Source organism: Curcuma longa, chromosome 8 (genome assembly GCF_044706935.1).
Source record: "Curcuma longa cultivar G26 ecotype Majalengka, Jawa Barat chromosome 8, ITB_CL_G26_1.1, whole genome shotgun sequence".
In the NCBI taxonomy this organism is placed as follows: Eukaryota; Viridiplantae; Streptophyta; class Magnoliopsida; order Zingiberales; family Zingiberaceae; genus Curcuma; species Curcuma longa.
Window position 1 is genome coordinate 3,531,698 of NC_133868.1, and position 12,062 is coordinate 3,543,759.

General features: G+C 38.1%; 2 protein-coding genes across 3 annotated transcripts; one reads left to right on the top strand and one right to left on the bottom strand.

Moving 5' to 3' along the window:
* The first annotated feature begins 1,824 nt into the window (after window positions 1-1,824).
* On the top strand, window positions 1,825-6,152 carry LOC141833839 (patatin-like protein 6). Of its 2 annotated transcripts, XM_074721340.1 has the most exons (3): window positions 1,825-2,979; window positions 3,621-3,923; window positions 5,882-6,152. In XM_074721340.1, exons 1-2 carry the CDS (start codon window positions 1,825-1,827, stop codon window positions 3,888-3,890), a joined length of 1,425 nt encoding a protein of 474 aa, XP_074577441.1. In that variant the 3' UTR covers window positions 3,891-3,923; window positions 5,882-6,152. The 2 variants fall into 2 exon arrangements, with proteins under 2 accessions (XP_074577441.1, XP_074577440.1); XM_074721339.1 differs by lacking the exon at window positions 5,882-6,152 and having other exon boundaries at window positions 3,621-4,210.
* Window positions 6,153-10,424: 4,272 nt separating this feature from the next.
* LOC141833206 (allantoate deiminase 1-like) lies at window positions 10,425-11,903 on the bottom strand. The gene is made up of 5 exons (XM_074720591.1): window positions 11,702-11,903; window positions 11,531-11,625; window positions 10,824-10,927; window positions 10,665-10,749; window positions 10,425-10,574 (listed from the first exon to the last, which is right to left on the bottom strand). Exons 1-5 carry the CDS (start codon window positions 11,901-11,903, stop codon window positions 10,425-10,427), a joined length of 636 nt encoding a protein of 211 aa, XP_074576692.1.
* Between the last annotated feature and the right edge of the window lie 159 nt (window positions 11,904-12,062).

Below are 12,062 nucleotides of genomic sequence, written 5' to 3' on the forward strand. Positions count from 1 at the left end.
AAATTTAAAATTGCATAATTGTTAGCTAGAAATGTCTCATATTAATCATAAAGAATAATTGATATATAATATTGAAGTTATTTATTTTATATAATGCTAAAAAGAAATTAAAGGTAAAGTTTTTTACATTTATTTTTAGTTAAAATTTAAAACAATATTATTTTTATATTAATTTTTGTGAAATGAAATATGAAAACATTATAAATTATATTTTAATATTTTGATTCAAAATCATTTTTTTTTAAAATCAAAACTGAATCAAATTATAAAATTAAATTCATTAAACTAAATCAAATCAAAAATTAAATTAATAAATTCGGTTGATTTTTTCCGGATGAATAAAATAATAAACAGGATTTAACAAATAGATAAATAGTTATAAAAGATTATTAGTTACCTAATAAATTATTGATTCTTTAACACTTTCTAACAATAATTTCTTCATAAACTACATTTAAACATTTTTTAAATTAAAAAAATATTTTAAACTACATTGTTGTGATATTTATTTATAAAATAAATTGTATAAATAGTATGACTATATATCTATATATTTCAGAGTATACTTTCCGACTAAATCAGTAAGATGAGATGAAGTCGACGACCATAATGTGTTGATAGACGAAGTAGATGTTTAGGAAGAGCTTAAGAAAGGAGAAATGGAGTGCAAAGAAGATAAAGACGCCAAGAAACTATTCAATGGTCCATTGCATGAAAGCTTAAACTTACTTTCAATTTAATTGCTTAAAGTTTAGTGCGATCGATTGGATAAGAACGATGTTAATTAGAGTAAATGAGAATTTAAGGTGTCAATTTATTGAGTTAGAGAATGTGGTTTAATGCCTAGTATAAAAAATGCTTTAAATTTACTTGATCGAAACATTTTTTATTTCAATTTATGAAATAAAATAATTGATTTTATTAATTTACTTTATTTGATCCATTATCTTATCGCGGTTCAACTTGCTGGTCATTATCTTATCGCTCAATTTGCTGGTCAATAAATAAATACTTTTAATACAAATATTTAATGCTATAATAATGAAGTCCGATTAATTAAAACAGACTAGTGCAGGAAATAAAATAAAATATAGAGACCTAGTTTGGTAAATTCGAAAAGATACAGTGCGTGTTTAATAAATTGTTGAAATCCCAACGGTTTGCTCGGTTACTGTGCGTACGTGCCTCGTCTTTTTCCCGTTCTACTTAACTTTAATTTTTTTCTCCAACTTGGAGAAAAACACAATGTATTAATTGTAGAATTCAATTCCGTATCGTCTCTTTCTCCGTTCATAAGCCGACGGGATGAAGTAGATTCAATGCAATGCGTGCTTGAATCCAAAGAGGCAACTGCTGATTAATGGCTAGTGGATAGAGAGAGAGAGAGAGAGAGGGGGCGAGGCGCATTAAAGGCGTCGCATCAGTTACAGAACCATACATGCTCTGAAACCACCTGTGTCCTTTCCTCTTTCCGTCTCTCTTATTATTACTGCGCCACGGTTAAAGCAGCAGAGACAACGACGACATAATCCTGCGACCACCATCCTCACGCACAGTGAGCGGAGACAGAGAAGGAAGAGGGTCCTCCAAGATGAAGCGAACCAAGGGAAGGCAAGGGAAGGAGGAGGTGTCGACGGATGGATAAAGCAGGTTGATTTGCCATCTCTTATTTAGCATAGGAATAGGAAGAGGAGTCTTATTTAGTCGTCGCAGGGATTTCCCAGCCATCCTCAACTATCTCCTGTTTTGGCTTCCTACTATTGTTGCTTCTTTTATATAGACGAGTGTATATAAAGGAGGAGGAGGGGCAAGGGGGAAGGGGGGATGGCGGCGGCGGAGGACTTGAAGGTGGGGACGAGGGAAGGCGAGGAGGAGGAGGAGAAGAGGGTGGACGCAGACAAGCTTAGCTATGAGATTTTTTCTATTCTTGAGAGCAAATTCCTCTTTGGATATGATGACCACAAGCTCTGGCTGCCAAAGGTGCCGCCTTTGCCCGGCTGCGACGCTGGCGACCAGGTGGCGCAGGATGTCAGGAGCCAGAGGGGCAAGGTCTGCTTGCTCTGCATCGACGGCGGCGGCGGCGGATTGAGAGGGATCTTCCCTGGAAAAGCCCTCGCCTACCTCGAGCAGGCCATCAGGTCCAAGTCCGGCGACCCCAATGCGAGGATCTCTGATTACTTTGACGTCGCTGCGGGAACCGGCGTCGGGGGCGTCTTTGCCGCCATGCTCTTCGCTACCCGAGACGGCGCCCGTCCGCTCTTCTCCGCCGACGACACTTGGCGTTTCCTCGCCGACCATGGAGATCGGCTCTTGGGGAAGGCGCCGCCCTCGAGCCCGTCTTCTTCATCGTCCTCCTCCCCTGGTTTCCTCTGCGGCGTCTTCCGCGGCGGCGGGTGCGGAGGAGGGGTGTCGTCGCCGACGATTGCCATGGAGAGGGTCATGAAGGAGGCGTTTGGGGAGAAATTGACGCTCCGCGACACGATAAAGCCAGTGTTAATCCCGTGCTACGACCTGCAGACCTCGGCGCCTCTCGTCTTCTCGCGCGCCGACGCTTTGGAGAGCCAGAGTTTCGACTTCCGGCTGTGGGAGGTCTGCCGAGCTACGTGGGCGGTGCCGGGCCACTTTGAGCCGGCGGAGATGCGGTCTGTGGATTGCACCACCGCATGCATCGGCGTTGACGGTGGCCTAGCGATGAGCAACCCGGCGGCCGCGGCCATCACCCACGTCCTCCACAACAAGCAGGAGTTCCCCTTCGTCCGCGGTGTCGAGGACCTCCTTGTCCTCTCACTGGGCTGCGGCGCCGGCGGACCCTCCTCCACAGTCCCTGAAGAGGAGCAGCGCAAGGCACGGCGGTGGAGCGGCAAGGAGTGGGCGCGTCCTGTCGCTCGGATCGCCGCCGACGGCGCGGCCGACCTCGTAGACCAAGCGGTGGCGATGGCCTTCGCCCAGTGCCGGAACTCCAACTATGTGCGCGTTCAGGTACTGGTCTAAGTCACATCCTTCGATGTCGGGGACGAACAGGGTGGAGGACCACTCGGTGGTGCGCTGGCACGTCGCTTAGGTGGTGCGATAAGTTGCCATGGCCATGAGATGCCCCGTTTCTTTCCTGAGTTAGGACAAAATGTGATCTTTTCGATGGGAGAAACATAGATTCTGTCTCCCTCTGCTCTTGTGTGTTTTGTTGCTTTAGCAGAGAAGGCAATGATCAACTGTCGCTTGTACTGGCGGTGGTGGTGGAGTCGGAGGAGGATGCGTAGGGCAGAGATCCTCTTGATTCACCATTTTTGTGGCATCACATCGCAAGAGGGCAAGAGCTTGGCCTGCATCGGCTTTGAATGGCTTTTTCCCTGCTCAGACAGTGGCTTGGGTCCCCTGTCTCTGGCATCTGCTTCAGGCTTTCTCTATTATCCGTTCTCAGGACACTGTTCACTTATTCTTTCGATTAAAGTAAAAAAAATAAATTGTTGGTCTACTGCACCAACACTGACCTGTTCTTTCTCGTTTACGGCCACAATCACTTAAGGATTCTTGTGCTGTTCTTTCTATAAAGATTCATTTTTTTTTCGGTTTTTTTTGAGGAAATTCGTCGTTGATGAGTTACGATATGGCTTCAACTGCAGGCAAATCCTTCGACGATGGGGAAATGCCGAGTGGATGTGGATTCTGAACCAACCCCTGCAAATGTGAAGCTCCTGCTGGGCGCGGCAGAAGAAATGCTGAAGCAGAAGAACGTGGAGTCGCTGCTCTTCAGCGGGCGGAGGATCGGCGAGCAAACCAACATGGAGAAGCTGGACTGGCTTGCGGGGGAGCTTGTGCTGGAGCACCAGCGGCGGAGCTCGAGGATCGCCCCCACAGTTGCCTTCAAGCAAGCTCCTCACAATTCCACCTAGAACTGCCATGTGCGCGCTCGCCAAGAATAAAAAGTAATCATCTTTCCTCTCCCTCTCGTTTGCTGGATCTTGCTGGTTTTTTCATAGCGGATTAGCATCGATCGCCATAGAATTTGATGAGAGTCAAGGAATTGAGGAATGGTTCATGACTATGTTTGCGAGTGATTTGTTTCAGATTGGTCTCAAGGGATCACTCTGTTTTCTGTTGATAGTTAGTCATTTCCGGAGCATTCCATCTCCTTAAGAATGTTCATCACGAACAGCTTTTGTTTTAATATATCAAGATTGTAATATTTGTGCAAAAGGCTTGTTGTATGATATTTATCTGCCCATGAAGAAGATTGAATTCTCTTGCAACACTTTTGCTTCATCGTCCATATTCATTTCTTTAATTCTCTTGCAATACTTTGCTTCATCTCCCATATTCATGGGGCTTTGCTGTCCATTTCTTTTTGGTTCATCTCTTCAGATTTTCTTCTTGGTTATGAGCTTAGCTCGAGATTATTAATGGAGTATCCTAATATAATTGATCTCTTTATTAATAGTTACCCTTGTAGTGTTATAGAAGAATAAATAAATAAAGTTGGGCTAGAAAGAATAAATAAATACGAAAAATATAAAGAATATAAATGATTCCTTTCCTAACAAGTCAAGGGATAAGTGGTTAGCAATGAGTTTTATAGGAAAAGGCCATTCTTGAGTTGGGTCTCTATAGCAAAAAGTTTATGGTCATTTCAATATTTAATTAGTAAATGTTTCAAGAAGTTTGATACTAAGATGAGACTTGATTTGGACATCGTTAAGCAAAGGAGTCTTCTTAATCTAAGAATCATTAAAAACCTTTCGTTGTTGGAGGCATCATAAAGCCTAAAACAATTAGGCAAAAATTAAAAGAGCGTCCCTTATACCCTTTTCATCAAAGGACGCCTCTTATTCAAAAAACATCAAACAACACCCGTTTTTTGTGAAAAAGAATACCTATTTGACGAAAACAATAATAAGGTATACTCTTTTTGATTTTCTCGCATTAACAATTCTCATGCTTTGCAAAAAGTAGTATAAATTACTTTGTGACTTCTCTTTGCAGTCTTTTTCAGCTTGCAACTCTTCTGTTTTATGAGCAGGTCCTCTTGGCGCACATTGAAATCTTGTCTATCACTGTTCAGTAAAAGAAAGATAAAGAAAGCATTTCACATGAGAACCATTCAATCTTTTAATGCAGCCATTGCTTTGTTATCTTCGGCTAAAGTCTAATATCCAAAGATACAAAAGAGGTGCCTTTAGCTCAAGCAGAATAGCAAATCCTCTTTATTTCTTCAAGTCCAGTAGTATGATTGCCTCCAAATCTCTGTTTTTTGACTTCCAAATCCCTTTAGCAATATCTGCACTAAAATTCTTCCTTGTCATCCACCACCAGCGAAGGAAAATTTTAGCATGTGCAAAGTTTCGGCAAGACCTTGTTCACTCAAAACATAGACCTCTTTGTTGACTAAGCTTCCATGCCTGCCTAATTGTTGCAAGTAGTAGATGTGTAGCAAAGCCTGTAAGGTCTTTGTTTTGCTTGTTGACATACAACTTTGTATCCATTTATGAGCGAAAATTCCATTAGTGGAAGCTGCAAGAGACAACTCAACATATGCTTTACAAAGCACTCATACTGATTAGTAATGTTTACCATTCTTTTCTGAAAGAAACCTATTTATTAGGCCCTAAATGGCTGAGGCATCATGTAGTGGGAATTTATTTCCATGTGCTTTACAATTTGGTCCCAATAAATTTATGTCCCAAAGTCAGTTTCATTGATCTTACTTGTCTTGCTATTTTTTATAGCTTTGTGCAGTGGTGTTCGAGTGTTCCTTTCTACTTTTAAGTGTTGTTTTCTGAAGTTCCTTTCAGTGTTGTAGCTTGTAACTTGTTGAGCTACTGAGAACCAGTTAAATTGAGTGCTAACTGACAACTCAATTGATAAGGTTCATGTTATTAATTCTCAGGATGCAAATCAACAAGACAATTAGGAGGCAAAGAGATGGATCATGACAGGCAAACCTTGATTATTAGCGACAATGAAAGATGAGATGAAGAGTCATTAACTTGAGCTGGAGAAGGCCTGTCTAAAGAGACAGAGAGACTTTATTTACATGACAAATGAGCACCAACTCTTTTGCCTAACTCCTACCTCTTATTGAACTTTTGCCTAATTAGCATACCTCATCTGTTTTGGTTTCTCCTTTTCTTTCAACTCACGAGGAAATCTTTGCCGGGGACGTGGAAAGACACATGGGCATTCATTTTCAGGCTAAGTGACCTATTTAAGTGAATGAATTTCCCTAGAGGACAAGTTTGGTCTCTTTGCATGACATGAGAAAGTTCTTCTTCTGAAAAGCAAGAGGTTTATTAAACCATCAAAGTTGAATAGATGCCATAAGGTTGGTTTTAGAGCCTTTTAAGGCTGATACATAGAGTAAAGGAATACTGATGAAAGACAGCAGTCCTGGCCTTTCATGCTAAACCTTTTGAAATTCAAAACCATACATTTCCAATTAAAACATGCAATCTAAACTAATATTGTCAAATTACCATTGCTAGTGCATGATTAGCAGTGACAAGCAGTCAAATCCCAGTTTTTCTTAAAGATAAACTAACATATTTCACCTTCACCAGACAGTTTAAATTAGCAAATAAGAAATATTAGTTGAAGCCAGATCATTGCCAATTGATAAAGTTAAGTTAGTTGTGGCAAGCTTCGTGAATGTCATGAATGAAAATCATGAACAGAAAATATTATGTTCATTAACAGAACATGCCACAGGAAAAACTGAATATAAAATATTATGGTAATGATAACCAACAATGCCCCTAATGATGACAATTTACAAAGGAAACAATGTAAGTTAATATGCATTATCCATCCAAGCTAGTTGTGGGGTTTAAACTAATCAAAAGCAGATTGAAAGATTTCACTGAAAATAAAATAAAAGTTTTGAGTACAGTCGTTTCCAATCTAACAAGATGATTCTTATATTTTGAGTGATGGTTGTTGTACAATTGTCCTTAGAATCATGCTTAAAAGTTGAAAAAAGGATAAAGTGCCTCTTCAAATGAAACTTAATTTGAATCATTGAGTTTAAAATGGACAAATTAGACGCACCGATGTGTAAGGATAATGTATTCCTTCATATATGATGTGATCTGGATTGTCAAATTCAAGATGGACAGATTAGATCTGATTGAACCAAGAGACTACTCTAACTCTTCACAATTATTCGTTCAATTTAGAGTACAAGCATTTCATACTTACATTCTAGAAAGTTTGAGAAGTATCGTTGTTTGGGGTTGATTGTCATATTCCTTGAGTATCGCATGTAGAGAAAATTAATCTTAAAGAGATATAGTCCAATTCTAACTTTGACATTACTTAAACAATGCTATATTATCATTTTACCCGTGTTCAAGTTGTACCACTGTATTCAGCTCCACAAAAAGAATAGTGTTCGCAAGTACAAAAACTATTCAACATATCAAATCGATGATTGCTCGAGGAAAATCGATGAAGTAATCATTATCACGGTTGTGGCACGCCACGTCTCAATGAGGATTTAGAGATTTTGTTAATTCTATTAGTCATTCCATTTTTTAGGAATTTCTGTTAAGACTTCTCCACCTTTTAGGAGGCTTTTTCCAACACTTTTACCATTGCTGAGGTTCCCCCTCTAAACAAGATAATGATTAAATAAAATCCCTTAACTATTAAATATAAAGGATCTACCAAAATGAGCGCTTACAAAGTCTAAATATTTTGAAATTAAATTCTTCATATGAATTATCATCTCCTCCACAAGTAGAACTTGACTCTAGGAGAGTTTTGTTTTTTGCTCTTGTTAATAATTGTTTCACCAACTATGTTTAGTATGGTTCCTTTATTAACTTTTCCCTTGGTCGTCATTTCCAATACTAAGGTACTCATGTATCTCCTTTTGGTTTCTTGTTTTGGTTCTTGAGGAACTAAACATTGACTTCATTGGCATCTTCTTTCTATTCATTTGTCTCTTTCAATGAATAAGAAAATGTTGCAACTAACACAGAGCAAGAATGGTGTTTGCATATCCACAAATTCTCAAGGAGTTTGAAAATGATAAGAAGATTAGCATAAAAGGGTAACCTATAACAAAGTCAACATGCAAAAACAAAGACTCAATTTTCTCTCAATGAGATACTCTTAATAAAATGGAGATAAAGGTTTTAGAGTAGATGTTAGAAGTATGAGACAATTCAAAGTTCATGAATCCAAAAAAATAATATATAATAGCACCAAGTATTTTGTAGTAATTATTTACTTAGTACAAGTTCTTTCTATGTATCAACATACATCTCCCATATTAGCTCAACGTAAGTTTTAGGATGGTGGTTGGTACAAGAAGAAAATCAACTCCCTAGGCAAATGAGCCTTGAGTCATAATTAAACTAATATGTTAATTTTCAGTTGATTGTCCTGCATCTTTATTTCATTTTTTTTTCAATTTCCTATTTTGGTATCTTAGGATAAAATAGAGTTATGCCCCCGGGGCATAGCTGAGTTGGTTACGACGCAGCATAGTTGCAGAAGAGGGCAAGGGTTCGAACTGGCGCAACCAGGCAACACCCTCCTGCGTCGTGACCAATTACAGTTTCTCAATTTACCTCCTCACAGATGATCGTAGGGCCGACCGTGTGGGGCCGCTAAGGTGGCGGATTCCACCTTTTTTTAGAAGAGTTATGATATGTAAAATTATGTCATGATCAGTAATATTAGATATTCTTTATAAGTGTTAAGTTTAGAAGGAAATCTTCCAAGGTAAAGTCATCAAGACAATCTTCTAAGGTCATCCTAGGCTCAATTAATGTTTTTTATTCTAGGAGAGATATCACTTGGTGAGATTGAGATTGTAAGATTGTTTATAATACGGTCGGTGGGTGTGTTCTTTAAAGGACCAACTTGTCACAAGATACATTTAGGGTTATGTTACATGCTTTTTATATTTAAGCCAATAGAACCTTTAGGAATTGTCTATAACGTAGGTGTTTGGGATATTCTATAGAAGAGTACACACTATAATTTTTTTATGCTCGTGGTTGTATATAATAAGCTTCCTCTATTAAAGAAGGCAAAAAATAGATTGTCTTCTCTTTGAATTTTATGCCTAAGTCCGCTCAGAAACCTAAACAATTAAAGGTGCATCTTTCCTAAGATTATGTCTGTGCAACTTTTCAAATTGTGTGTAACTTGTCAAATTGTCATCTATATTCTACTATAATTAAAAATGATTATTATGAATTTTCATTTACCATGCAATTGATTCGTAAATATGATGGAACATCTTTTACATCTAGTTTTTGTTTCATCTCGAACCATTGTGAGATAGATTCTAGTCATTGGTTCTAGTTTAACCTCAACAATTGTCCAATATTCAGTAGTTGGTTCAATGATTTTGATTTTGGCAAATTGTGTTTATTCAAAAAAGGTCATGTTATGATCAAAACAGCCTTCACTTTAGCTAACAAACTAACAAATATATTAAGAAATGATCATGCATCAAAATTAGGGCAGCTATCTTAACATGTACTGATCATTACTTGCATAAAAATGACTTAATTCTCCTCTAAGAAGGATGATATGGTTGTGGCGAGGTACATGTTATCCATGGAGTTATATATGAACCGAATTAACATGTTACTTGCAAAAATTCGGTTAAACCGAATAAATCGATCAAACCGACCGAATTTAAAAATTCGGTTCGGTTATTTCAGAATTTCAGTTATTTTTTCTAAAAAAATCGATTAATTCAGTTCGGTTTCAGTTTTAAAATTCCTTATTCGGTTAAACCGAATTAATCAAAATAAAAAAATAATCTATAAATTCTTAAGTTAGTAAACTTATAAATCCCTAACTAATTGATAAATTTTTCATAATATTTAAAAAATTTGGTTATTTCGGTTAATTCAATCGAAAACCGAATTAATTGATATTTTATCGGTTCGGTTTGTTCGGTTTTTATTTGAAAATTCGATCGGTTCGGTTAGTTTAAAAAAATTCGGTTTGGTTCAGTTTTGATTAATTCGGTTCGGTTTTAACCTAATACTCAGCCCTATATAGTGATAGTATTGTAGCACGATGAATAGGTTATAGATTGGCAGTAGTGTTATCTCCTCTAGGAGGATGAGTGATGGCAGTTTGAGCAGATGGAGAATAAGATTCATGTTCAACTAACAAGACATGCTAACACCTTAAATGGTTTAAAGCACAATTACAAGGAGAAAAATAGTCCAAGGGGTACCATTCTAACATCTATAATACTAAAGATAAATGCAAAAAATAAAGTGAGGGGATGCGTCAATAGATAAAAGTGCTTGTTTAAAAAATAACGATAATATTTTAAATCAGCTACTTGGGAATAGATGACAAAAAGAATGATGAATATCAAAGAGGATTATAGCTTGTATACTCTTTCATTCCATTATATTGGCATGCATTCTTACATATATCAGCAATTTATAATGTTACGAACAAACAACAAAGAAAGATACACTAACCTCTATTGGTCTCTTGAGTTTGAGCAATTTCCCACTTATCTTTAAAACTTTCAAAGCAGAGATTGCAGATATAATGCCCAACGATCCATCGAACCTTCCAGCATCAACAACAGTGTCCTGTTTCAGCCAGGAAACCCTATAAAAGTGACTATTCTATTCACAAAACTCAAAAACACAAACAGATAAGAGATGTTCATGAAGGCTTACATAGTGAGATCCGATTAATAAGGTCTCTTCAGTTCTATTAACACCCTCAATTCGGCCATGTATGTTTCCTATTTGATCAACCCACCTAAATGCCAAAACCATTAAGTCAGATGCTCATATCAAGAGAATATGATGTCAAACAGAAAGGCCAGATAATACGTTCTCAACCCAGCATCTTGCATCCACTTGATTATTAGTTCTGCAGCTTTCCTCGAGGCTAGACTTAGGAATGTCCTCTCAAGATATCCATCAGCATCAGATATCTGTTCAAAAGAATCAACTTTTCAATATCAAATACTTTCTTAAGATGGATCTCATAAGAATTAAAGAAACCATATGTCCACATCAACCATCAAACTAATACAACTACTGGCATCAACATGTGTAATCAGCCAGACAACAAGAGCACAACAAAATTGGCACAAGAACTGCCTATTTCAACACATCACACATGAGAACATATAATTATTTTCAAGTAATCAAGAATATATCATTTTTTTTGGTCTTTATAGCATACCTTTTTTTTGTGAATGGTATTTCAAGAACACGTACAACACTTTGTTACAAGTATTGTGGATCAATTTTAAATGCTAATATATGTAAACAGGAAGGGACCAACGACGAGGTATATACGTGCAAAGCATTCGATGTTGACTTCACCAATAAAAAAATGAAAAATTCACTCAAGCAGAATCTTCCTGACAGCCTCTACGACGGCGGCCAGTTCGCATCACGGATTTGATAAATATTTTTAAGGAATATTTTTGACGAATCTTTTATTACTGCCATCCAAAATCCATCTAACGTTGTCGAACACTGTAAGAACAAAAACAAACATTAAAAAAAAAAACGGAAACTTTCCGCACCTTCGCGAGCTGATTGATCCTTTCCACCGCTTCATCCCTAAGAATCTCTCTCAACAACTCACTCCCTTCGTCTCCAATGCTCTCTACCTCTAAACCTTCCATTACCCAAGTAAATAGCCGAAACTTGCAATTTAAATAATAAAACAAATCGATGACAAAAAAATCGATTACCTGCAACAATAACAAGCGATAGGGAAATCAACAGCAATGAGATCAGCGCATTTTTCCGAAGAACGGAAGCCATTCGGCCTCCTCCCTCGCTCCGCTGATCCACAAGCTGTTGGCTCGCAATTTGCAAAGTGGCTCGTCTCCTCCATAAACCAGAAATCGAAACGTCCGTTGCTCCGCGGATCAATTGACTATCCGAAGCCATTGCGATGTTGTAAGCCCTAGCCGTCAGATCAAAGGCTAGGGAATCTCCTTGCTCGACTAAATTGTTCTCGAAGAAGTACACGATAACGCTTCCGTGGTGGACAATGACTCTCCTCTCCTCTCCCGTGGTGGACAATGACTCTCCTCTTCCGTTGGATTA